This window comes from Phoenix dactylifera, chromosome 3, assembly GCF_051530095.1.
Source record: "Phoenix dactylifera cultivar Ajwa chromosome 3, Ajwa_hap1_PhDact_Kaust_v1.1, whole genome shotgun sequence".
Lineage (NCBI taxonomy): Eukaryota > Viridiplantae > Streptophyta > Magnoliopsida > Arecales > Arecaceae > Phoenix > Phoenix dactylifera.
In genome coordinates, this window is record NC_143192.1 from 53,298,827 (window position 1) to 53,326,257 (window position 27,431).

At 38.7% G+C, this 27,431-nt stretch overlaps 4 protein-coding genes across 9 annotated transcripts; 1 reads left to right on the top strand and 3 right to left on the bottom strand.

Moving 5' to 3' along the window:
• Nucleotides 1-3,463: 3,463 nt before the first annotated feature.
• On the bottom strand, nt 3,464-6,304 carry OTP84 (Tetratricopeptide repeat (TPR)-like superfamily protein). Its single transcript, XM_008783703.6, has one exon. The coding sequence runs from the start codon at nt 6,261-6,263 to the stop codon at nt 3,615-3,617; it is 2,649 nt and encodes an 882-aa protein (XP_008781925.4). The 5' UTR covers nt 6,264-6,304; the 3' UTR covers nt 3,464-3,614.
• Nucleotides 6,305-7,786: 1,482 nt separating this feature from the next.
• Nucleotides 7,787-11,712, top strand: LOC103701492 (large ribosomal subunit protein uL2-like). The gene is made up of 2 exons (XM_008783564.6): nt 7,787-8,312; nt 11,157-11,712. The coding sequence occupies exons 1-2, from the start codon at nt 7,873-7,875 to the stop codon at nt 11,500-11,502; spliced, it is 786 nt and encodes a 261-aa protein (XP_008781786.1). The 5' UTR covers nt 7,787-7,872; the 3' UTR covers nt 11,503-11,712.
• A 4,914-nt stretch (nt 11,713-16,626) lies between these two features.
• On the bottom strand, nt 16,627-17,578 carry LOC103701491 (uncharacterized). The gene has a single exon (XM_039117464.3). It carries the CDS (start codon nt 17,205-17,207, stop codon nt 16,812-16,814), a length of 396 nt encoding a protein of 131 aa, XP_038973392.3. The 5' UTR covers nt 17,208-17,578; the 3' UTR covers nt 16,627-16,811.
• Nucleotides 17,579-20,692: 3,114 nt separating this feature from the next.
• On the bottom strand, nt 20,693-27,013 carry LOC103701489 (uncharacterized). Of its 6 annotated transcripts, none has more exons than XM_088719088.2 (5): nt 26,624-27,013; nt 26,424-26,526; nt 26,030-26,103; nt 25,173-25,916; nt 20,693-20,912 (listed from the first exon to the last, which is right to left on the bottom strand). In XM_088719088.2, exons 1-5 carry the CDS (start codon nt 26,828-26,830, stop codon nt 20,799-20,801), a joined length of 1,242 nt encoding a protein of 413 aa, XP_088575214.2. In that variant the 5' UTR covers nt 26,831-27,013; the 3' UTR covers nt 20,693-20,798. The 6 variants fall into 6 exon arrangements, with proteins under 6 accessions (XP_088575214.2, XP_008781783.2, XP_008781782.2 ...); XM_008783561.6 differs by lacking the exon at nt 20,693-20,912 and adding an exon at nt 21,059-21,331 and having other exon boundaries at nt 25,173-25,910; XM_008783560.6 differs by lacking the exon at nt 20,693-20,912 and adding an exon at nt 21,059-21,331.
• Between the last annotated feature and the right edge of the window lie 418 nt (nt 27,014-27,431).

Genomic DNA, 27,431 nt, shown 5'->3' on the forward strand with positions numbered 1-27,431 from the left:
AGCTATAACAATAGCAGAGTCCCCCTCAAGATGCACCCGCCCGGCCCCGAGCACCCGCCTCACATGGGATAAGCCGGCTCAGGCTGCCCACAGCTCTACTCCAACAACAATGAGACCTGTCGTGCCCCGACCACTCGCTGCAATCAAAGTCCTAAAGTGGTCTCGAATAACAAATCCAACCCCTTCTGACCTCCCATCCATCGCCACACTGCCATCAAAATTCACTTTGAGATAACCAAGGGGTGTGGGGGCACCCAAAAAACAACGGCAAATCTGGGCGCTGAAACAGCACTGCGGGTACCCCAGATATCCCTAGTCAGCCCAAGTGAAGGCCGGGTCGCAAAGGAATGCGCGGCCAATGCCTCTCTGTTTCTGGAGCGGGATGCGCGGCGCAAAGGAAATGCGAATGGGAGATGCTTGGTTGCAAGTATAAGGCCCTATTTGGGGTAGCTCTTGGAGTGCTTTTTCTGGCCCTCCAAAAATATTTTTAGATAAAAAGTGGTATTTGGTAAAATTTTGAAAAGTTGTTTTCAGCTTTTGCGGAAAGCTGAAAACAACTTTTGAGGAGAAGCTCCAATATGGAGCTTTCCGAAAACGTTGTTTTCAGCTTTGTCGAGAAGCTGTTTTTTGAACCAAAATACCCCCATTTAAATCACACTTTTTTTCCCAAAATTCTCATCCCGCCTCTTCCTCTCTCACCCATCCTCTCTCTCTCCCTCTCTATCTTCTTCTTCCTCTCAACGTCGCCGCCTCTGTTCCTTCTTCCTCTTCTTTTTTTTCTTTTTTTTTTTTATTTTGGAAGCTTGTGGTTGCGCACAGTGGCAGCCACCATGCCGGCCACCATCCATGGTCGGCGACCCCTTTATATTTCAATAAAATGAAATAATAAATAAATAAATAAAATAAATAAATAGATAAAAAAGGAAAATAATAAATGAGCGGCAAATAATCTGATCTAAATAAATAAATAAATAAAAATATTAGTAATTATTTAACTAATTTTATTACCTAGCTAGAAAATTTGTTAGAGAGATAAATGATCATTAAAAGGATGAAAAATTAATTTACACTAATAGTTATAATATTTTATATATTTATTATTTATTATATTATAAATATAATATTATATCATAATATACATTGATATGTTATGTTAAATAATTTAATATTATATTAAATTATTATTCTATAATACATAATGTTATAGTACTATATTATAATAATATTATATTACATTATATTAATATTATACTATATCATATATTTATGTATTAATACATATTATATTTTATTATGCTCTGTTATATAATACTGGTAATGTCTTTTATGGTCATTTTGTCACATAAAAGTATTTTATCAATTTGTTTACCAAACACATATTAAAATGCCACAGCACTTTAGAAATATAGTTACCAAACATCAAACAACTTTTTATAAACGCTCTGCTTCAGACAGCTCTACTTCCAACAGCTCTATTTTCAAAAGCTCTACTACTAACAGCTCCCCAAACATGGTCTACGAATTCTTCGCAATGTGATCCCCGATGGTGGCTCGGTTTCTCCATTACCTAACACCATGGACTAAATGTCGCGTTTGGGTTCAATGTTTTCCGTTGTGTGGTGGCAAATCTGGGAATGACACGTACTTGAACGTCCTTGGCTGGAGAATCTCTCTACGTCACCCATCTTGTCTTTTAGTGTGGAGTCGGTGATTTATGTACATCAAATACTGGAGTCCATTGAGATGATGTTGAAGGTGCATCGACCATGCTAAGCTGTCTCCCAAACAAAAATTTTTGGCCGATCGAGTTACATGTGGCCGGTGGACTGTAAGAGCTTGAAATCTCATCCAAAAAACGGTAAAAAAATATTATTTATATATATTTTTTTATTTTCAGCTGATCAAAGTTACATATGGCCGGTGGATTACAAGAATTTACACTTCATCCAAATAAACTAGCTAAAAAATATTTTTTTATATTTTTTAATTTTATATTTCAGTATTTTTTATGATTAAAATCCAACTATAAATGTCATAATTAACTCGTGATTAATCTATATGGACTCGTGCTATAGTATCCTCTAGTCTACATAAGTCAAGAACTAAATCCGCTCTAATACCATTTTGCAACAATTCAGAACCTCGATCAAAATGACTACCCAAAAAATAGAAGTTGCGTAATTGCCTGATTTCTTATGTTCATATAAGTATACATATATACACACATACTTATGTAACATTAGTTATTTATATATCATTCAATTTCTAAATTCTTAATATATGAAATTTTATAGCTTATAAGATCATAAGATAAAATGTAATGACATGTTAAAATATCTAATGGTATTTACACTCGACTGAAAGTGTCTCTTTTCAATTTTTAGGCAATCATTAATATATAGTTATTTGTCATATAATTGCTGGCATAATTTATTTTTCAAACATGTATTGAATGTTTCGTTAATAAAGTTCTTAAAAAAATCCTGGATTGTTTTAGTTTGATTGAATTTTTAAGATAAAACATTTGATATTCGATGGGTTCCTAAACCTAATCTGAATCCAATGCATATTTTTATTACCTTAATTTGAACTCTATTTGATTCTTCAATGAATTGGACATGGAATAAAAGTTAGATCCAAAATCCCAATGTGTATGGGATTGGATTTATAATATTTTATACCTTTATTATTGTATTATACTATAAATATAATATTATAATATATTATATCATAATACATTAATATGTTATGTTAAATAATTTAATATCATGTTATATAATAAAAAATTAATTTATACTAATAATTATAATATTTTATAACTTTATTATTGTATTATACTCTAAAAATTATATCATATTACATCATATCATAATACATTAATATGTTATTTTAAATAATTTAATATTATGTTATATTTTGAGAAATTAATTTATACTAATAATTATAATATTTTATACCTTTATTATTGTATTATACTATAAATATAATATATATATTACATCATATCATAATACATTAATATGTGATGTTAAATTATTTAATATTATGTTATATTATGAAAAATTAATTTACTCTAATAATTATATTAATATTATGTTATGCTATACAATATCATATTACTATATTATAATAATATTATTTTACATTACAGTAATATTATACTATATCGTATGTTAAGTATTAATATATGTTATGTTTTATTATGCTCTATAGTATAATACTATGCAATGTCCTTTATGGTAATTTTGTCATACAAAAGTATTTTCTCATTTTCTTTATCAAATACATGTTAAAGTGCCACAGCACTTTAGAAATGTAGTTACCAAACAGCAAACAACTTTTTATAAAATCTCTACTTCGGACAGCTCTACTTCCAACAGCTATCCTGCCAACAGCTCCCCCAAATAGGACCTTATACTAGCATAAGTATCACTGAAAATTAAAGCACTACATATGAGTGAGGTAGTTAAATTGACCACAGCAAAGTCATATAGATTATAGCTTCATTACATCAACTACTTGAAATTTACACTCACTGATCTCCTCTTATGCCAATAATAAAGATTCATATGCTAAATCCCCATGGCAGAAAAAATAAATTTTGAGGGACTTTGTCACCAATAGTCTCCGCAAGAACAAATTCCATCTCTAAAATGGTGGAACCTCCTCATATCTCTTAGAACGATCTGCCTTCCCACAAGCTTTGAAATAAATTTGGTGGCTTCATGGCAGTCATTGCACACCCTCAGGTTCTTGGCAACTCTAATAGTTGAACCTGGAGGAGTGTTCAGTATGCCGAATGCTATGGCCAACTTCTCGCTGTGGCCACAGAGCAGGACTTCCTTCTCCTCCTCCTCGACATCATGCAGCACACAAGACGTGTCTGGTTTGTACCCTTCCTTCCTCATTCTGTCCCAGAGAGTTTCAAGGAATGAATAGAGCTGCCGGCTTTGTGGGTGCAGTGAATCCCCAGCCATGAATCTATGAACCTCGTCCCCAACTTCAATCCAACTGCAACCTGGTTCTTTCCTCACCCCCATCAGCTTCATTTTCTTTCTCACCTCCGACGACTTCTCCCAAAGCCCAGCTGCTGCATAGATGTTGGAAAGGAGAACGTAGTGACTGGCCACATCTGGCTCTAGTTCAAACAGATGCTCGGCAGCAATTGCTCCAAGTTTAACATTCTGCTTAATGCGACAGGCACCTAACAAGCTAGTCCATGCCCCTGCTTGCTGTGGCCCGGGCTCCATTGTGGTTATGAGATGGTATGCTTCCTCTAATTGCCCTGACCGACCAAGCAAATCGACGACACTAGCATAGTGGTCCGGTGTGGGTTCGACGTCATGATCCTCTTTCATCCTATGGAACAGCTCCAGGCCTCGGCTAACCATCCCTGCATGGCTACAAGCTGCCAGGGCAGCAATGAATGTCACCTCATTGGGCTTGGCTTCCCCTTTGGCTACCATTTGTTCAAATAGCATCATCGCATCATGTCCTAGCCCATGCATTCCATAAGCCATGATGAGAACGTTCCAGGTGACCACATTGCGTCTCAGCATCCTGTCGAAGACTGCTCTCGACCAGCTTAAGCAACCACTTTTTGCATACATGTCCACCAAAGCACTCCCCACTGCAATATCTGAATCTAATGCATGCCGAATGGAATAGCCATGGATCTCTTTCCCCTTTGCCAATGCTGCCAGAGAACCACAAGCAGGCAGAATGGTCATGAGAGTGATATTATTAGGTTTGATATGTTCATCAACTGAATTCCTCATACTCTGCATTCCAATCACCAGATCAAATGCCTCGGTGTAACGACCACAAATGATGTAACCAGCTATCATGGTGTTCCAAGATACCACATCTCTCACCTCCATACCATCAAAGATCTTTCGAGAAACCTCCATCTTCCCCACTCTGGAGTACATGTCCATCAGCGCATTCTGCACGAACTTATCGCATTCCATACCTCTCTTGACAACATAACCATGTATGTCTTCCTTCCGAGGGAATGCTTCGGACCGCACGCAGGCAGGAAGAATACTTGCCATTGTGGTCTCATTCGGATATAACCCTGCAACCACCTCCATCTTGACAAACAGCTTCAGGGCCTCGTCATCCAGCAAATTTTGAGCATAACCTGAAATCATAGCATTCCAAAGGCCAAGCCTCCTCTCTGCGATCCCATCGAAAACTATCCGGCCCTTCCCCACCTGACCAAAATTACAGTACATGTCAACCAAGGCACTGGCTACAAATGTATTCTCGAACAGGTTGTCGTTCCTTGTGGCATATGCATGGATCTCCCTCCCCGTGTCCAACATATCCATGTGGGAGCAAGCAGGGAGAACGCTTGAAAGCGTGACTCCATCTGGTTTGATTCCCGAGGCCACCATACGATGGAAAACAGCCATGGCCTCCGGAAATCGATCATTCTGCACGAGAGCACTGATCATCGTATTCCATGAGACGACGTCGCGGTCATCGAACCGCTCAAAAAGTGCGACCGCGTCGCCAACCCTTCCCAGTTTGGCATACATTCCTATTAAAGCATTGTAGGTGAATCGCTTTCCATCGGAATAGAAACCATTTCGCAGACCAAATCCATGGAGTTGCTTCCCGAGCCGCAGCCCATCGAGCCTAGTCAGGTTCGAGCAGGCAAGAGCGATACTTACGAGAGTGAACGAGCTCGGCTCGATGCGCTCCTCCAGCATCAGCCGAAAGGCCTCGAGCGCGACCTCCCACTCTTCAAACATACAGAGCGCCGCAATCATCGAGTTCCAGGAGACCTGGTCCCTCTCGGTGATTCTATCGAACACCTTGAAGGCGCTCGAGATATCGCCGCACCGGGAATACATGGTGATAAGGGTGTTGGCGACGGTGACGGGAGAGGACTGGTAGCCGCATTTGATGACGGCGGCGTGGATCTGGCAGCCGACGGGGAGGTCGTGGAGGCCGGCGGCAGCTTTTAGGGCAGCGGGGAAGGCAAAGTGGTCGGGGGGAACGCCGGCGGAGGTCATATCGACGTAACAGGAGAGGGCGGAGCGGAAGGCGTTGGAGCGGGCGTGGGAGCGGAGGGTCTCGATCCATGAGGCCGCGGTGGTGCGGTCGGCCTGGGAAGTGGCGGTGGATGCGGCGGTGAGGACAGGGGGAGGGGGTGGAGGAGGGATCTTCGGGAAGGAGGGGGTCTGGGTCTGGGGAGAAGGACGGGGAGGGGGAGTGGCGGGGGAGGTCAGAGAGATGGGGATGGCGGAGGACATGGTGTTTGGGTAAATGCCATCCTAACAAACGGGGAGAAGCTCTCTGGTAGTCACAACCTGAAGCTGTGGATATAGGGTGTCCCGGGGTTTGGGTTAAAACAGCAAACAGCGTTTCCAGCCATTCAGTTGACAATCTCAGATCTATGGATATGGTACTTGTTTTGTTTGCCTTCTTTTCATTAAAAAAATTGAACTGATTGACAACCATGGCTTCGGGTGATCAAAGAATGCATCCTTGTATGCTTTGTTTGATTTTTTTTCATTTATTTTTGAAAAAAGTTGAACTGATAAGCAATCATGATTACTGGTGATCAAAGATTAGATAGATCTTTGCATGTACTAATTAGATTATAGCTCATGAGAAGAATGAGAAAGTTCAAGAGGTGGCAAACAAAGTAACAGGAATTGTTTCTTTTTTGTAATAGAGAACCATTACCAGGAATCTTTTAAAAGAGAGAATGCCACTTTGAAAAGGAAAACCATATGTCAAATAAAATATTAGAGCTGAACCCTTGGACCTTCCATATCTAAAAAGTATTAAATTAAGTCAAAATTGGGTAGAGTCTAAATATTATAGTTCACTTTATATTAGTAGATAGGAGATGATGGATGAAATAATGTTGTCCTACAATCTTGTAGCAAATGTTCAATCATGCAAATTAGTTGCTTGAATTGCTTTTGTTGAAAGTGTAGGTTATGTTTGGGCTTACATTAATTTCTTCGACCATGCAGATGATAGCCCAACATTGTAGGAGGCCTCTTCAAGTGAATAATAAGATCAAGCTCCATATGTTTGTATGTATACATACGTACATGCACGTGCGCGCACATATGTATATTGAAAAATTTTCTAAAAAAAGGAAATAGTTCATTTTAAGCCCTGAGTTTCATTCTACCTTGAGATTTTGTTAATATTTTGAATTTAGAGAGCAATAGTCATATGGTGGTCCTTGTATTGATGTTAATACTTTAAATATACAAAATATTTAAAGAATAGGTAATGTTTAGATTAAAGAATAGTTCAATATCAAAGTAGGTTGTGGATAGGCCTTGCATCTTGGACACAATCAATATAGAACAAAATCGATGCGATCCAACCCAACCAAATATTTTTTATATAACAATTTCAAGAGAAGGGTTGCAATAAACTTAATCTTTAGTGGTAGGACAAATAGGACTAGCATACAATTTGACCCATCCAACGGTTAGAATTTCTCCATCATTAGGCACATAACATGCCCAACTCCATCATCAAATTATTAGCATCCAAGGCTCAACATCAGGCACTTAAGCTCTGCTTCCGGGCATATGATGTTATGAACTCATTCCCTTGCCTCGTTTTGCCAAAGTCTGCATCGTAATTTACAATTGGAGCTAAATGCACCGAATCCTTTCTTAGCCCCCAATTTGCGCCTCATGCGTCCACTCGCATGACCAAATCAAACCAAGTTTCGGTCTGATACGAACCGGACCGGATGTTACTGAAAAAATCTAAACCGGACCGGATGAGCCGACGGTGGAGATAGCAGCCGCTAGGGCCACGATATATACTCTCAAGAAACCCTATCCCGTCGCCTCCCTCCCGCCGCCACCGCTCGTCACCGGCGCCATGGGTAGAGTGATCAGGGCCCAGAGGAAGGGTGCGGGTTCGGTGTTCCGATCCCACACCCACCACCGGAAAGGGCCGGCCCGCTTCCGGAGCCTGGACTACGGGGAGCGCAATGGCTATCTCAAGGGCGTGGTGACCGACATCATCCACGACCCTGGGCGCGGCGCCCCGCTGGCCCGCGTCACCTTCCGCCACCCCTTCCGCTACAAGCATCAGAAGGAGCTCTTCATCGCCGCCGAGGGAATCTACACGGGCCAATTCATCTACTGCGGCCGCAAGGCCTCCCTCATGGTCGGCAACGTCCTGCCCCTCCGCTCCATCCCCGAGGGTGCCGTCGTCTGCAACGTCGAGCACCACGTCGGCGACCGCGGCGTCCTCGCCCGCGCCTCCGGCGACTACGCCATAGTCATCAGCCACAACCCCGACAACGGCACCACCAGGTCTCCTCACTCTCCAACCATCCCTCTTCTTCTGATGCTGCTTTACTTTAATGCTTCTCTTTTGATCTAGGGTCAGGGTTTTGGGTTTTTGGTGTCTGGATCCGAAAGCATAGATCCTTGATTAGGCGAGGGAAAAAATGGGGCTTTAGGTATTTTCTTGCTGCGATCTGATCTGAAGGCTTCTTCGGTCAACTGATATTAGTTTTTTGATTGGGAGCGGTGTTTTGATTTTATTGCCTTGGTATTTTTATTATAAGTGGGCCAGTGTGCATGCCGCTCGTGGTTTATGTGTTGCATCAAATGTAGCATTTTTGCTGTTTTCGTTAATGACGGGGCATTGCGATTTGTGTTTAAATTGCCATACGACCTTGAAGGTATGTCTTGGTAGTTAAAATTATGCATGTAGCTTGGTTTGTGTAGACTTCTGCTAATCGTTTCAGGCATATGGTTTCATTTATTTGTTTCGGCAATTAGATTCGGGGGCTATTTTGTCTTGTGAGATCAGTTATTCCTAGATCATGGGCGGTAGGATTGTTTGTTATGATGGAGTACAAATAAGAAAATTCAGATCGAAATTAGATGATAACCTTTGATGTGAAGATCTATTCGGTCGTTCGTATAGATGCACAAGCTTGATGACATGGAAGGCTGAAGGTGGCATTACAGTGGTCGTACCTGAATGCATGTTTATCTTATTTTTTTCTGTGAATTCCTATTTTTCCCTGTCAAACTTCATACAATACAAGCACGTTTAAGGGATTTGTATGGATTTCATTTACCCTTTTCATAGGTTTTGAATGTTTCTCCTATTCTTTGTACAAAGTTTCTTTCCATTAATTGATTTCTGTAGAGCATAGTTCATTGGCATGCCATGCATATGTGTTGTTAGATATCGGTGTATTTAATTATGGTAAGGCAAACATAAATGGACTTGCTAAACAATTTTAAAGCTTCCATTCAATCTCTAGCTCTAGTAAATCGTTGTTGCAGAGTTTCTCGAGCTTGGTCCTACCTTTATTAGGAAAAAGAACCAGAAATGCCTTCTAAAATATCATAGTCAGTAGCCACATAAACATGATTTGGGATTAGTGCACCATTGGTCAAAATACATTACTAATCAATATTATAGAGAAGAAATGGAAATAGTCAGAGGTTAAAGAATGAACAATGGAAGATTTGTTGAAAAATGTTGGGCATACATAATTCTGAAGGAAAAGTTTCACAAGAAAGCATACAAATCCAGAATTATTCATGATTGTTTCAGGGCATGGAGGAATATGATTAGAAGATAAGTTATAAAAAAAAAAAAGAATAATCTTGTTGCATTATGTCGTGATAAAGAAAGTATTTGATCATATGGGCGATGTGATAATTAGTCTGGGGGCCCTTGTCTAATAATTTGTGAAATGGAACTGAAATTTTATTTAAATTTTTTTTTGGCAGTGTAACTACTTGGATGAAGGTTATTTTTGTGTAACTTGGTAGGTGTTTCCTTGGTAAAAGGAAGTTTGAGAATAATTAGGACAACTATTTTGTTTTTTCCTAGTAGTGTTCCACTTTCATTTGGTATCTCCAGTCAAAGAAGAGGGTGAAAAATGTATAGAGTAGATCAAAAGAAATTCTATGTTTTCGATTGAGTTGTTTGTGAAGATAAATGATTTATATGCATGTGACTGGTTGGGTGTCTTCATGTTGCTTTTTTACTTATGATGGATAGCATGGAGTCAATAAATAGGATGTTCTTTCATAGTAGCTATTCATTAATGGTAGCTTTTATTCTTCATATAATTATCGTTTAGGGTAATCTGTATCATGGAGTCATGTGATGCTGCATCCCTTTTGTGCACCCATAGTTTAGTTAAATGTATCAAGAATCATTGTTTCTGTCATGATATCCTTAGGTTCTTCCAGTTTCCCAGTTATCATTTTCAGGGTGATAAATATGCTGATTGTTGACATATTGCACTTTGACCTAATTTCATCACAATCTGGTTAGAACTAATCCCTACACAATTCAATCTCATGTTGCATCTAATGACTAGATGCGTCTAATGATTGACTTCTCTGAAACATGAAAATTATCAAATTTTATGGTTGATGGCTTCATGTTATCAAACTCTGCATCATGATGTTCTGTCAAAAAGATTCATTATTGGGACTATATGAGGAATTGAAGGATTTTCTTGTTGTCAGAAGAACGAAATGAATAATAGCTGAATTTGATTTTGTTACTCATCACGTTCGCTGCAGTCAGGAGAAATAGTTGTTACTTAGAGAGGATGTTGTTAGCTTGCTTTTCGATGATTCTGTCATTGTATCGGTATCAGTAATCACCTATTCTGGTGGCAACGAAGCTCGTTAAAGCAATCTGTTTTTCTTATATTGGAAAAGTAAATTTTGCATGCTATGCAGCATGATGTACCAAATCCACTAGCTAATTTAACTTCATAATGTTTGGCTAACATCGTTGCTAATTCTGCAAGTGTCAAATTTTTTATTTGTATTACATCCTACCCAGGTAAAAACATTCAGTTGGCTATCTTGAGTTATATTCAACTTGTATTACTTCTGCCAAATGGATTGCTGAATCATGGTTGAGCCTCTCTAATTGGAATGTTGCTGCTAAATGTGTGAAAGTGCAAACATTTCTTTACCTTTATATGTGACTAAGTCCAGCTGGAATACCTTAGGAAATTTGTTGTAGTCATAGTACAATTCTCGGTGGTATATTTTTTATAATTAACATAGTAAACAAACTTGAATTCTTCCAGCTGCTCTTTTATCCAACTTGCTAGGTCATACACTCGCGCGTAACTATTATATTGCTTGCTGATTTGCTTGCAGGATCAAGCTTCCCTCTGGTTCTAAGAAGGTTGTTCCTAGTGGCTGTCGAGCAATGATTGGGCAGGTAGCTGGTGGCGGTAGAACTGAGAAGCCCATGCTCAAGGCTGGCAATGCCTACCACAAATTCCGTGTTAAGAGAAACTGCTGGCCAAAGGTTCGTGGTGTGGCTATGAACCCTGTGGAGCATCCCCATGGAGGAGGAAACCACCAGCATATCGGCCATGCGTCCACTGTTCGTCGTGATGCCCCTCCAGGACAGAAGGTGGGTCTCATTGCTGCAAGGAGGACAGGCCGGCTCAGGGGCCAGGCTGCAGCCACAGCTGCCAAAGCAGAGAAGGGATCTTAGGTTACAAATCCATTTTGTTATTGCTTGTTATATTTTTGGTTTTCTCGGGTTTCTAGATATGCTGAAGACTTCATCCGGCAGTTTTTTCATAGTTTATTAAGTCATTTGATAAATTTATGAAGACCTTGTTTATGTAATTTTGGACATATTTGGATTTGGATTACTTTCAGGTCGAATTAAAGAACTTCTTCTTGATTTTCTTTGATTTCACTATGTTTATCTTCAGCTGAGTTTTCTCAATTTCTCTATCATAAGTGTTATCACTGGACCAATTTGATGTCACTTAGGCTGTGTCAGTTCCCTGAGTTTTGATGTTGCTTAGGGCTCGTTTGGTTCGCGGGAAGCATTTTCCCTCCTAGGAATATGATTTCTGGGAAACAAATTCCTAGAAAAAGGATGCCTAGGAAAGTACTTTTGGCATGTTTGGTTGACCATTGGAAAGTGACAAATTTCCAAAGTGCTTATGTTTGGTTGGCCATCCACTTTCCTAGGAAAGTTATGTATAATTTCGATTATGCCCTTAATAAAAATTAGGTTTTTAATGTCTCTTTAATGCTTCTTTAATGCTGAAGGGACTTTTTGGAAAAAAGTAAAAATGGAGTAATTCCTGCCTCTGGGAAAGTAACTTTTCCATGTTTCTCATGGGAAAGACTTTTCCATGAAATGTGGGAATCATATTCCCATGGAAATTCAACTTTCCCTTCTCTCTCCTTTGAAAACTCCAACCAAAGAAGAGACATCTCATTACTTTCTCATTGACCACACTTTTTCCCTCTTCTTTTCCCACGAACCAAACAAGCCCTTAGCATTTTCATTCAATAAATACCTGTCTTGAATCTGGCAACTAGCAAGCAATGAGAGGTGAAGCAAAAAGACCAAAAAGGGTATATACTTTTATTATGTGGTGTGCAGCATAATTGATCAACCTACAAGAAAAATATGACCATCCTCTGGACCATTTATTCATTAGTTATATGATATTTTGGCATGTTGATCTCTGAGATCATCTCGGTCTGTCCAGTAGTCCCTATATTCGTTTGAATTTGCATGCTGATGCTTAGAAACATATATATTACTCAAATGCATGTTCTTTCTCATTCCTTTGAATCAAACCCTCACTTTAGAAGTTATGGTACAGTTGAAAATTTACTTTTCCTCTCCATTCCTTTTAATTAAGCCTTCTCCCTCCCTTTTTTTGGGGTAAGTGGGTGGTCTAGACTAAACAGTCTAGCAGAAGTAACTAGTCTCTAATTTTATTGCATTCATTTCCTTCTGCCATTGAAAGATAAGCAAGCTGCTAAGGGAAATAACACTGGCCTTACAAGGATAGTCCGCCTTGCGGTTGGTTTCCTTGTTGGTGGCTGTGGGAGGCCTGGAAAAACAGCAGTGGATCAGTAATCATCCAAAGATCTTGAAGCAGGGAGTTAGAGCTGGTCATATTGTTAGAACGACGAGGGATCCAAGGAATTATAGTGATGGAATCTTCTTCCAACCAAACTCTCATAGCTCTGGAGACATAGAAAGCTGTACAGGTTCCTTCCCAGGCCTCACGGAGTTCTGCTGCATCCAGCACGGTGCAAAGAGATGACTTCCCGGCGCCTACATATATGGGTTTACCAAGCAAGCTTATCTCTGAGGATGAAACCTGCTTCTGGTGAGTGCTCCTTTACAGACCTATCAAAATTGATTTTGATGATGCCAGGGATGGAGATCGCAGATGAACTAACTCGTAGAGTAGATCTGACACTACCCCAGTTTCTCAGCATTTGTATAGGATGAGTAACAGAGGCATGATGAATTTCCTTAGCAACAGAGTTGTATCAGCTATCTTATCAGGGGCCATAGATTTTGACTCTCCATCCCCTTCAACACTAGAAGTTTTATAGAGCCATTTGATGGTGATATGTTGAATTCTAAATTTCTTGAAGTATACAACAAATGTTGCATCAATATATTACTTAACACCAATCAAATGGATAATTCTTAGAACTTCACAGAGGGATGAAGTACAAGGAGTGGGGGAAATAAAAGGGTTCAAAAGGGAGAGAAAAACCATTGAAGTTCACAAATCTTTTTTTTTTTTTTTTTGATTTGTGGACAGAACTTTAGAACTAGCACAGAAATCAAGAATTTTTAATGGATTAACGTGCAGAAAAAAGATTACATCTAGGCATGAAATAAACCTGCAGATAAACTGAGTGCAAGGGGGAGATTGTTTCCCACAAATGAGTGCATCAAGATAAATTCTAATGGGGTAGTGTATAGAGAACCTAAGAACTAATGCAGGATTTATTGTCAGAGATTGTGAAGGAAGCAGCAGGTAATCTCGCTATTGCTCAAATCATTCTTGCTAATTTATATGCTCTGCTGGGAAAGGAGTATTGTTTGCAATAAAAAGCTTGGGAGCTGACCGTATTCACTTGGAAAGGAACTCTGAGGTTATGATTGGCTGGATTCAGAATACAACCTACCTTGATTATTCTCCAATTCTGTCTAATTTTTGGAGTCCAATTCCTAGATCTTTGGGTTTTCGAAGATTTATTCACACACACACACACACACATATATATATATATATATATATATATATATATATATATATATATATATATATATATATATATATATAATAGAGAGAGAGAGAGAGATGGTTTTTTTTTTTTTTTCTTTCTTTCTTCCCTCAACTCTTGATGGATTTTATCCTTGCATATCACCACCACACACATGCACACGCACAAAAGAAAAAGGGTATGTTAGACTGTTAGGGTCAACTGAGTAACTTAGTGGATTTCATTCTCACTTGGCACAATTAAAAAAACTAGGTATGTTGGACTATGAGCTCGTTAGGATAGCTTGTTGGCTCAATAGAATAGTGACGTGCAAATTCATATCTCTATCCCTCACTTTTCTATGATTTGAAATATAGTTGAATTATTTAAGGCATCTATAGGAAAAGTTGCACGATATTTTCCAACTTCTAAAAAAGAGATAATTGCCCATGTCTCTTCAGGCTCATACGTTGCAGCACTGAGGCCTTATAAAGTCTCGTATTCTGGATTTAATATTCCATAACATTAAAAAAGAGATGAATCCATATCTTAGCTCCTAAGCAATCTCTTGTTCACTCACATATATTGGTGATAGATACAACGTGGATACCTTTTTTTTCTTTTCTTTTGATGTTCCAGGAACATCACTGTCACCATAAGCTGCAAATGTGGGCATTTAGTTTTATTTTCTTTTTCCATATACAGAAAGTTGGATGTTCGACTGCCATGCATAAACCTAATACAGTGGATATGCGAAGGACGCATCCATAACTATGTCTTGTTTTGAAGCAAAAATGAGAAGGCAGATTATATGACTTTGTCTTTAGAAATGTGAGAGTGTCAGGAGCCACTTTAGATTCCTTGTAATACTTCAAATTTGAAATCAAACAGATGGAAAGGTAGAAAATATCACAACTTGCATAAATTAAGGCCAGATGCTCTTAGAAACAGCATCAAATTCTCCCATGTCTAGACCCTGACCTATGAGACTTTTCGATTAATTGACCTTCTGGGAGCCCCAAAGATGGCTTTGAAGATTTTATTGTGACGTTGGCCCCTAAGTTTCTTCCTTTCCGATTTAAAAGGTGCTATTGGCTTACAAGACTTTTGATGGTATTTGAATGTTGCTGTTTATTTAGGTGATGAGGCCACATCGTTTGTGACCTCGCCTTCTCCTGTAGCTCGTGGATATACCTTTTGTAAGAATTCATGCGGACGTGTGTTTAGTCACACATCAATTATTCGCTAGATAGATTTTGGATACTTATACAGAATGAAGAAACCCAAATAATACTTTCTGACTAGTCTTTTTGGATGAAATCCTGAATTGTTATAAATGATATCAGAGCGAACCTGACCCATAACCTATGTGGACTAAGGAACACTGTAGCAAGGATCCATCGGAGCTGACCACGGGCCGATCGTGGTACTTGTGATTAGATTTATATGGATTTGAACTCGACGAAGACATCAGAACTTAAACGAAGGGGTATGTGAGGACCTGTGCGGGCGTATGTTTAGTTCCACTTTCCGGCCAACCCCAGATAACCTTTTTAAGTGAGGTCCTGGGTTGTTACACACAAAGAAGAAGATGCCTGTAGATCCCTTTGTCCAAGCTGCTGCTTTGGTCCAACCACAAGATGTTCACAATTCCTAAGCTGTTGCCTTCAGAGCGCATACTTGCCGTGTTTCCTTTGCATTCCCTTGCTTCTTCTAATCACTCGGTGCAGCGTTGGCCTCAACTTAGACGTCAAAATTCCCGTCTTCACACGGAAAAAAGGAATAAGACAACAAGCCTGTAGGATAAGCTTTCCTCTCTGGCGAAGGAACCCCACACGCATCATAGAGGTGGTTGCAAGCTTTCCTCATTTGATACAATACCCAAGGTCAAGGCCTCTTGTTTGTGATGAGAGAAATTATATTATAGAAGATAATCTCAAGATAAAGATGATCATATAATCGGAAACAATGTCGAGTAGTTTCATCCATCTTTAAGTCATGAATTCTTGGTTTTAGAATTGAAAACCTTTTCTTGCCCAAACCATCATTGCAGCGTGGCTTGAAATAATGTTGGTCTTTATCATGGTTTTGGTGCTGTTTGGATGATTTCATATGCTACAAAAATATCGGTATATTGATGGATTCATGGACTCCTCTGGTTCCGAGATTCCATATGAAACATGACTCATGAGGTATACTAATTTATCTATATCGGACCATCTGTCCTACCTTTGGATAGCAAAATACATAATCCAATCCATTCTGAAAAAATGTTGCTTTGGATAATAATTGATGCAAGACTCCAAACAGAAAAAAACGAGAATTATGATACCTATTTCTTTGATGAGGTCATGCAAGCATTCCAAATGAAAGTTGAATGAATCATGACATCCTGCTCATTCGAATAAAATGATTCATTTTCCTTTATTTCACTTCTGCTGTTTGCAAGGATTCATCAATTCCAGGTGAGAAGATCAATGAATTCATCCCCCAGATTGACTCTTGGTGTTATTGCTTAATAGGCTGCTGCCAGAGGTAAATTAACCAAGGATTCATCAAAAGAACACTTGTTGAGTTAATAAAAACCCCTTCAATTATGATTCTGTCTATAAGCTTAAAAGCAAGTTTAAAGAAAAAACACCACCTCAATACCATATATAATTTTACAAACAAAAATTTCATCACAAAAATATATATATATATATACAGACAAGTTCTTAGTAATAAGGAAACCGCTGGATGCAAAGTATTATTAAGGGATCAAGGCTTCCACATATCCTGAAAAGTAGATTGGAAGGAGACCAGGATGAGCAACAAGACGACGACTGCGGCCACACCCCACGGCGAGCTTCCCTCCTGCGGCTGGTTGATGTAGTTACTCCTCCGCCGATCGTACGGTAGGAGGCTCCCCAAGAACGTGTCATCAAACCTCTCGATTGAAGACAGCCATCGGATGACAAGGAGAAGGACTATGGGGATCAGGAGGAGCGCCCAGTTCATCGACTCCTCCGTGCTCTCGATGAGGTCCTCATAGGTGAAGAACCATGATATGCCCAGGAGGAAGAACACCATCAGCAGTATCAGCAGCACTGGGTATGGCAAAGGAGAAAGCGTGAAGGCATCGAACACGGAGGACTCTCTTCTATCATAGGCCATGGAGAGAGAGAGAGAGAGAGAGAGAGAGAGAGAGAGGAATGGTCGAGTCTTCGGGACGCAAGGAGAAGGTTCTCTCTTTTCTTCTTTTCTGGCAGCATAAAGAGATAAATCCTACACTGCTTTCAATGCGAACAGCTGGTGGACCTCCTTCATGATGCTTCGGTGGCTCCACTCAAAGAACTTTCCTTCATGGATGGTTTCTATATGAATCCGCACACAAACAGCTGAATAATGGGATGATATGATGAAGGTTGATCCCAATGCTTTGCCATTGGCCGAGTGATTTCCTGTGTCTATAGTGGTGGCTGTTGATAATGAATTAGATCACTATCAGTGGACACTCTCTCCATGTGGGTTGGATGCTTGGAATTTATAAAGGTGGACCTGGGGAAGTGCAGATATGGTAGGTTGGAGCTCTTAGATTGTATGGAAGTTAAATGTTGGACTCAATTATCAGGCCCTTTTTTTATCCAAAAGAAAAATATTTGTTGGACTCAATAGTCTTAATGAACAATAAGTGTCACCCTTTAACTTGCCGAGAGGTAGGTTAGTGTGTGGGACTTAGGATGGCCGACATTGATGCAGGAGGGCGCAAATTGCGGCATTATTGCTTATTTGATTCTCATTGAGCGATGCAACTCAAATTCAATATCCATTACTTATGAGCTAGCCGGCCGAGACTAATGTAGATGGATTTGTTATTCCAATTGAATCTATAGGGAGGATGGTGATGGTACCACTTTGGGCAACCTATGAAAGTTATAGGTAAAAGATCTGATCAAGATTCTTTGCTTATTGTGGATGGTTGCCACACATTCATCTCCGAGATGGGTAGCTCTCCTTCATCACCGTGATGCGTCGTGCATGCCTCGTCATATTTCAGGAATAAATGAGAGCCATTCATCTCCGTAATGGATGATGCATATAGTGGCTATCCGGAATAGCACAAGACTCTTTGGTGCAAAAGTTACATTGTAATAGCACAGGCTATCTGCAATAGCTTTACAGCCATTCTAGATTGCTTGTTTGGTTGTGATGGGTTTAAAGATTTGTAGCCGTAGCATACTTTAGAAGAAGGCAACAGAGCTAGAGCTACAAACGGGATGGCGAAGCATGCTAGGCTCACTGAGGTCAACTAGGTTTGGAATGATCATAGACCTCGAGAACTTGTGGATATTTTGGTGCAGCACTGGCCTTTGCTTGCAAGAACTCTATTAAGTGAAAGAATAAGAAAGACACTCTGGAATTGGAATGAGAAGAAATCTTTGTTAATTGTGGACCAGTTCCTGACCTTTTCTTTTGAGGGAGCAGCAAGATCCTGAGCCTAAGAACCAAAGCCAGGGGTTTATCGTGTATGGTTATAAGTTTGGTTTTCTTTATGGCCAATTTGAAATCAAAAAGAAAATTCATTACATGGCACAAGTAATAAAACTATTAGTGCTAGAAACAAATTTATATTTTATTATTTTTTTGATAATATTATTTTTATATTCATAACAACTCTGGTTTGGACTAGATCTCTCATTTAGACTGAAGGGTGTAGTAATAATTGATACATACAATATTAGTGACTAATAATACAAAGACAGGCACCATAAGTTTAAGAACATACTTGCATCATGGAGACATGATATCGGCGATTTCTTCCTCATCCTTTTCCATTCTATGCCATAGCTAAGCTAAATATATGGACAGTTTAGGCAAAATTGTCCGACAATTCTCTTTATCTATGTTCACTCCTCCTTAATTGTTACAAGGGGTTTTATGAGGATCCACTTCATGGAGTTATCTTTCGATGACTGGATAGAAGACATCATGTTATAATTGATATGGAACTTCCAATCATAAGTCCTAATTCTAATAGGATTCTTATATTCTTCATTGCAACCAGGAACAGATTTATTCGTGATAAAGAAACCTTTAAGATGGTTCGAGATTTATTAAAATAAAGTTCAAGAAACTTTTTAACTAATGATAATTTAAGCCACATAAAATAAATGTTCTAATATGCCAATTAGTTAAGCTAAAAGCTGTTAGCCCAAGTACATTTAGTTGTTAACAATATTAAATCATTCTTATACAAACAATTTATTTAGGAATCCAAGAAAAGAAACACGGTTAGGCTACCCCTCAGAAAAAAAAATGTTTGATTGGATTTCTAAATCAAATAAGATTACCGTGAGTAATTATAAGATAACAAGCATAGATTTCTACTTTTGTTTCCCCCTTGCACGTATTACTTCAAGCAATATAAAATTAATTTGATTATTAGGATTTTTCTAGAAAAGTAATGGGAATGTGTGCCATCTTATGCATGTTTAGGTTTTATTTGAAGAAGTTTTTAGAGGAACAAAAAGTACTTTCTGTCTTTTTAAAAATACTTTAAAAAATTTAATATATTAATCCGCCAATAGTTGAACATGCTCTACATCGCCGATGGTAGCCAACATATTTTCTATTTTAATTAAAAATTATCGATACGCATCAAGATAGCTATATAATTTTTTTTTTAGTTTATCGACGTGCAGCAAATTAAAATTAATCCAAAAAAGAAAGCATATTTTTTGACTATCTTATTTTCGGTACGATACAAGGAACAAAATATCGGAGGGTGGAAACATATCGACGATGATGCCTAATCAGACAATCGAATATCAAATAACAATCAATTATATAACAAAATTAATTTAAGTTGAATATATCCAAACTGTTTATTTATAATACACCGATGGTGAAGACAGTGACAAAGGGAGAAATTATTAGTTAGACCAAATTAGCCAGTTCAACGGTAGACTAGTCCAACAAGAAAGCAACCCGAACAGAAAAAGAAAAAAAAAGAAAAAAAAAAAGAGAGAAAAAAAAAGCCAGCCCTTCATGTTGCTTTCTGTAACTAATAATTTCTTGAAAAGGAGGCACCCTAGGCTCAGCGGTGGACCACGTTCAACTACTAATTTCTGGAAAAAGAGGCACTCTGGGATTAACGGTGGACCACGTCCAACCAATAATTTAGCAAAAAGGAGGCACTCTAGGCTCGGGTTAGCGAAAAGGGATTAAAGTGTCACTCGGGCATTACAGAATCACCCAGACTGTTGATATTAGATATCAAGACAAGCAACCATTCTTCTCAATTAAATAACAAGCCCATGGTTTCCAAACTAAAGCCAGCTGAGAGCTGTATTTAGATGGGGCCTTGGTCTTGGTCCTGTTTGGACATAAAAAAAAAAATCTTTCGATGGGACATCCATCTCTTTAGAAAATCCGCTGTATGTGGGAGCTACTGAAAGAGATCGGGTTATTAGATGCACAACCAATTCCTGGTTTTCAGGAATAATTATCACTTTTGAGAGGTGACATCAAATTCCTGGTTTTTAGAAATAAATTATCACTTTTGAGAGGTGACTTACGGGTTGAGTCCCTAAGTCACCCTTCATCCAAGGAATCATGCATCTTCTTTGCAAGCTAAAGTGAAAATATAATAGAGACTAAAGAGAGCAATTCAGCAAACAATTAAGCATAAGCATGCCAAAAGTAAAAAAGCATAATAATACCGAAAATACAGACGAAGCTCGAAGTTGAAAAGGCCTACATATCCTAAATGAACATACCAGAAGACCAAGATAAATCATAATCCTTGATCGCAATCTTGAGGAAGAAAAGGCTGAATTCAGAGCCAAGATGGAGTAGGTGGCTGCCCGGAAGACTTATCTATATAAAGGGGAAAGGGTCTAAACTGATAGAATCCTTGGCAGTGAAACAGGAGGAAGCATGGAAATGAATATGGATAGTTTTGTGAATTGTATAAAGGTGTAGTGAAGTATGTACAAACAACACAGAACATCGAGGTAAATAAATAAACAAACAAAAGTTATAACTAGCTATTTGACACAAGGCTTGAAATATATTTAGTTTACAAGGAAAATCATAAAACAACAAACTATGCAAGAAATTGATAAAATACAGATAAAATACAAGAAAAATACATAATGGGCATTGTTGTTAAATTACACGATTGCAGGAGAGGAGCTCTTCAATTTTGGAACCTTAAAATTAGCAGAGAACAACCTTGGGCTGTCTGCTGGTGAAACAGTCCTTGTTTGTCGTCCTCTTGAACATTGCCGAATTCCCTGGTAAACATTCTAGTCTTGTTAGGCTGGCCTCTAATGAAAAGAGAATTGTCATCTACGTCTAAAATTGGGTTAAAGGAAATTGAATACACTAACATAATAACCAGAATCCACCTCCATAATATAACATTAAAACGATTGAACTAATGTGCTAGCATTCACAATCTGGAATGAACTACATGGAAGAAAATTGCAAATGGTACATAAATGCAAGCATCTAGCAACCTGATTGGAAGAACATATTGTCAAAAAGAATATTTGCAAGTCAATATAATTGAAGATGGTAGATTTGAATCTTGACTGAGGCATACATGATGACGAGGCACAAGCATAGCATTACAGTTTTCTGGTAATATAGTCATATAGAAAAGAAACTGATAAAAAAGTGACAAAAGGCTAAATAATGAGAATTTGTGCAGCCCAAACACGATGAGAGCACAGAATTACAACAAATTGGAATAATTAATGTTTTTGTGACAAGTGCACGGTTCAGCTGCTTCGTTAAGATAAGGTACCAATAACCTTAGCATCTGTCTATCGAGCTTCATTAGGAGAATTTATTCCTCATAAACTTAAAAACCATAACTAACATAGGACAATGTGATCCTATTGTACCTTCTGCATGAACATGATGCTCTCTGACTAGAAAAAACACAAATTAGAGCTAGTCTCCAAGCATACCAAAAAAAAAAAAAAAAAAAATCTCAGAACAGACTTGCTTCCACATATTTCAAACATGACCTAGTTAGACAGAGGCTTCCTTAACACCAACTTTAAGTTCTGAATACTTTCTGCAACATGATTTGTTAGGTGCAGTAAATGCAAATACTGATGACAGCAACCGCAAAGGATCTTTCCCAATAGATTCAGGTTTGAATCTGTAAATGTCTGCCATTTGGGAGGCATGCTCGACCATGGTTGTTTGGGGACCCTTAACCACTGATCTGCTAGATAAGCATAAAGACTTGGTATCTGTTGATAGATGTGAAGTGAGTGAACTGTGGAAAGAGTGGAGTAAATTGACTCTTGATTACCAAAAAAGAAGGCCACCATCTTGCTAAACTGAGAGGGAAAAGAAAACCATAGGCTATTCCAGCCTAATCACACAAAATTATAAAACAAAGTAATGAGCCGACACCACAGAAAGCTGTATATAAGTAGATCAACTAAAAGCTCTTGAAAAAGGATGCAGGCACCAGAAGGAAGAAATTCCAAATAAAGGAACTTTGCAAATATTCCATCTAATCTAATTGAAAGATATAAATTTTTCCTCAACAGCAAAAAAACGTGAACATTAAATACATTTAGGTCATAAAATCGATGATCTTGTGACAGTTAACAATACAGGAGATGGATGAGAGAAAGTTCTGATATGTGTAATGATACGAAAGATGGTCGAGTTGAAGATCTCATATGTATCTTCTTATTCCTTTTAATATTAATTACTCATGTTTCATATACTACTCTCTGAATTTTGTAATCTACATCTAAACTTATGAATTATTTGCATATATAATAAATCATCTTACAATTTTAACACCAAGAGCCTGCGCGGTCTCTTAGGCTAGATGTTCCATCTAGGTCCCCTATAGGAAGTAGTGCTTAAAACCACTTAGGCAAATTGAAAATATAAAAGCACGTTCCATACTTTGCATTAAGTAATTACATAGAAAACATTCATGCTGAAATAAGGAAAAAAGGTGGCATGGCAAGGATATAGAAAGATCAAAAAAAAGATCGACTATAAATTTCTAAACAACAGTATAAACTGTCCCCCCACAAACAATTTTCATAAACTAAAATGAGAAAAAATTCTCATGACATGGAAGCCAATATGCATAATATGATGTATTAAAAGTTACATGCTTCTAAGCATTAATAGCCTATTTAATTTTCTTAATATATGACTCATAAAGTCCTTGATACAAAATCTCTAAGTCCTAGGAAGCATTTGATGACTCTGCGGAGACTGATTTAGAGAATATAATCATAACATTGATAAAATGATGCTGCAAGCACAAACAAGTCTTGGTTCTTTAATTCTGGGTCAAGTATAAATATAGATTAGAAGTGTATGCAAGAAAAGGAAGAGGATCCATTAATTCAAGAATATATGATAGGCACTGTTCAAAGGTAACAGAAGTTTGATCTCACTATGAAGTATCAAGACAAGACCCCAAAACACTAAATATCAAGATCTTTCACTGATGAATTGTAAATTAATAAGCAAAAGAACTAGTCCCAAGAAATTAGGTGCTAGGCTCTCTATGCCCCTGTATCATTAAAAAAACAAGTCATGTTGCGACTAGGTATACCATTAATGGTGTGCATGGAAATGGTATAACTTTTACGCAAAACATGCCCCTGGAGTATATTATGAAACCCCAAAGCAACTTCGACATTTCTAACTACCATATTATGCTAAAGTTAGTCTCAAGATACAAAACGATTGCAAACTTCTGGTGTTTGTTAGACCATTGAGCACCATTAAACTTTTATCAGAATCTTGTTTGTACATTAATTTCTCTATTTAAGGATTGGCTAAAGCATATCCAAGGCTATGCATTATACTGGCAACATTGGCATATCTGCCAGAGGACCAATACTTTGCATTAACAAAATAGAACATCTAAGAGGATTGCCAACATGACAGAGTTTTAAAAAAGATGGCTAGATAAATACAGTCAAGTTCATATTATACGCATCATACAACAAGATGCCAATTTTAAAATTATGTTTCAAATTTTAAAATGACCTAGATACAAAAGATGACATGACAAAAAGTCAAGTTCATTGGTGAATGTGATGAGTGATAGCAGGGACAAAAAAATCTAGTAAAGAAGCAAGGTCCAAGAATGGAGAAGATATGCCTTGGGTGAAAAACATCACGTAAGTTCTCTTTGCTTTCAGAAATCACAGGTGCTAATTCTCTATATGGATCTTGCTGTGGGTATTTATTGTCATAAAAAAATTGAATGAGTCATCATCATACAAAATTTGCAATCCAATGATTTATGAAAAGAAGTTCACGATAAAAAGTATGTTGATGTAGATTCAGTGAAAATAAGCTGGACTAGATAGAGAACATGGCCTGTGCATAGCCATAAAAGGAAAAGTTATATTGCACTGACCGCTCTTAAGCATTGAATACTCATCCAGTAACTGTTTTAACTTCATCTCAAAAGTAAGCAATCATGCCTAGATACTATTAAAAAGTTGTCAGCAGGCTAACATAATTCCATGGATAGAAGTAGACTAATGAGCCAGCATCCTTTAGGGAACCAATTATGTAAATTTACCATGCCAGTTTTTCCTTATGAAGTGGAACAGAGCATGGCTTCTGCGGCTTATATAAGACAACTGATTTGGTGGATTGAAATGCCATCGGTACCTACTGGCTTTAGCAAAACCAGGGACAGTTATACAAACATCAAACTCTGTGATGTGGCTTACAATTACAGTGTCACTTACTATGAATTTTATATTTAATGAGATCCATAACATGTATAATCTGACAAGCATTCCATCCTTAAGATAGGAACATCAGCTACTCAGTAAAAGTTAGAAACTGGCAAAATAACATCATGAAAAATGAAAATGGACATCATGCTATCAGAAGACTCAATCTACACAGAATATTAGAACCATGATAAGGAAGATCACTTGCAAAGCATGAAATTAAAGAATCAGCATCAGAAAGAAACAATTTAACTTACCCAATCACCCACATAAGAAAGTGCAAACAGGTATATATGTGCGCACAAACACGTGACACATGCACACACAAAAGTGAGAAAGAAAAAGGAGCAACTGAAGTAACTAGCTAGTGTGTTACACTTACATTAACTGAACTAGCGACCTGTGATCCAGAAGAATCTTCATTAGTACGTCTACGCTTTTGACTTGCATGACTTCTTGCACTTTCCGAGTTACGTTTCCGAGAACTCCTCCTCAGACAACTCCTTACTGGTGTAACTGATGCATTTCTTGAGTTTCTCTGAGTATTCATATCCTTAAAAAATCTAGATTTCCTGTTAGTGCTTTTGGTGGCATCCATCTCAATCTTTGCAAGGTCACTTCTTAACTTTGTAATTGTTTCATCCTTCTCTTTGGCCAAAATTTGCAGCTGCTCCATATCATGCTGAAGCTGTTCTAGCTTTGCATTAGCCTGTTCAGCTTCTTGTGTTTGCCTTCTTAGATCCAGTTCAAGCCTAGCCCGCTCATCCTCCAATCTAGCAATAGTCCCATCCTTCTCATTGTCTGATGACTGCAACCTCGCCAAATCATGAAGAAGCTTCTCCATGGCTTCATTAGCCTGTTGAATTTCTGTCCTCTTGATCTTAAGGAGACCAGCGTAGTCACTCTCCATATTCTTCAACTGGTTCCACACAAAATCCTTCTCTGCTAACAAGGCAGAGACCTCTGCCTCTTTCTTTGAGCTAAGCCTCTTGTAAGCATGTTTTAGCTTCCGTAGTTCACCTTCTAAACCAGTGGTAGACCGCTGCTCTTCCTTGGCATTTTCCCTGGTCTTTGCGTCACTAACTCCAGTCCCTCCATTATCAATTTCTCTGCTTCTCAGCTTTTCCTATCAAACAGATGACCCGGTGGTGGAAGAAACAAGTACTACTATTTGAATTGGACCGAAAAGCACTTTGGCATGACAAATTGAAGAAAGAGGATGTGAAGTTGTAAGAATACCTTCAGCTCTGAGATTTCGGCACCCAGAGTCTCCACACAAGCGCGGAAGTCCTCCAAATCACTTTCGGCAAGTTCTGCTCCATTTAACATAACTTAGAACAAAAAACAGTAAAAAACAAAGCAGAATAATCATAAAAAAAAAGTGTGAGTTGTATTTGCAATTCAAGAAAATTAAATCCATACATAAGAACAAATTGATAATTTCGCCCCTTCTTGCTTGAGAAGAATCATACCAGTTCGCTCAATACCCACAAAGAGGCTCATTAGAACGCAAAAAAAATTTAAAAATTGAAAAATTATGTCAAAAAGACGGCAGAAAATAAAAGCACGTCAATGTTTAAAAGAGGGAAAAGGGGGGAAAAGAAAACAAGAAGAAGAAGGAAGGGAATCCAACCATATTGCTTCTTGGAGCACAAAGCCTCCCTCTCCTTCATCCCGACCATGAGATCTAACTTGGCCGCCTGGACGCGACGACCCTTCCTCTCCTCCTTCTTCATCTGTGAACCCAAAAAAATAGAACATTTTTTTAAAGGAACCCTGGAAAGGTCGCAGTTAGGACTAGGGTTAGGGTTTGCATCCCGGATTATTTTGTACCTGGACGATGTGGGATTCGAGAATGCGGGTCTTGGAGGCCCAGCGGTCGTTCTGTATGTGGATGTAGCGCTCCAAGAACTTGCGGTCATCAGCTAGGGTTTCGATCTGCGACTGTTGGGACTGCAGCATCTCCACCAGGGTCCCAAAGATCCGCTGCCACTGGCGGCGGTCGGAGGACGACGGCGGCGAGCTCTCGGGGCCGCCCATTGATTCGCACAGCCCAGGAGGGAGAGATTTCGAAAAAGCGAGAGCGAGCGAGCGCGAGAGAGAGAGAGTGAGAGGTGGGGAAGGCGCAAGGGGTAAAAGATGACCGTTGCCCTAATACTCGAGTTTCTTTCCGATTTGAAAGCGTTTCAGATAGGGCGCATCCGACTCGTAGTGGAGCCGTTGGGAGTAATTACAAATAGTACAACTCAAGAAAAGACTTGAAGGAGTCGATTTTTTTTTTTTTTGGTACAGAATTGAGTCGGATTTTTTTTTTTTTTTGCTTAAAAATTTTTTTTTTTTTGGGGGGGGGGGGGGGGGGGGGGGGGGGGGGGGGGGAGGGGATTGGTTGTGTTCACCCAGATAGCAGCTCTCACTGGGCCTCTCTTCCACCAGAGAATGTTCGATGTGAGTAGAAGGGATTGGTTGTGTTCACCCAGATAGCAGCTCTCACTGGGCCTCTCTTCCACCAGAGAATGTTCGATGTGAGTAGAAATTTTGCTCGTACACTCTCTGACCTATAAGTCACCTAACGTGTGAGCATGTCATCCCAATGCCATCTCAGTGATAGCTGGACCAGATAGCGCTTCCACCGTGCATGTCC

Coding starts and splice junctions, on each gene's coding strand:
- OTP84 (XM_008783703.6), bottom strand. CDS start 6,263: ATGTCCTCCGCCATCCCCATCTCTCTGACCTCCCCCGCCACTCCCCCT.
- LOC103701492 (XM_008783564.6), top strand. CDS start 7,873: ATGGGTAGAGTGATCAGGGCCCAGAGGAAGGGTGCGGGTTCGGTGTTC. Junction 8,313..11,156: donor CCCGACAACGGCACCACCAG/GTCTCCTCACTC, acceptor ATTTGCTTGCAG/GATCAAGCTTCCCTCTGGTT.
- LOC103701491 (XM_039117464.3), bottom strand. CDS start 17,207: ATGGCCTATGATAGAAGAGAGTCCTCCGTGTTCGATGCCTTCACGCTT.
- LOC103701489 (XM_088719085.2), bottom strand. CDS start 26,830: ATGGGCGGCCCCGAGAGCTCGCCGCCGTCGTCCTCCGACCGCCGCCAG. Junction 26,527..26,623: donor TCGAATCCCACATCGTCCAG/GTACAAAATAAT, acceptor TTGGGTTCACAG/ATGAAGAAGGAGGAGAGGAA. Junction 22,394..25,172: donor AGGTCGCTAGTTCAGTTAAT/GTAAGTGTAACA, acceptor TTTCCCTCTCAG/TTTAGCAAGATGGTGGCCTT.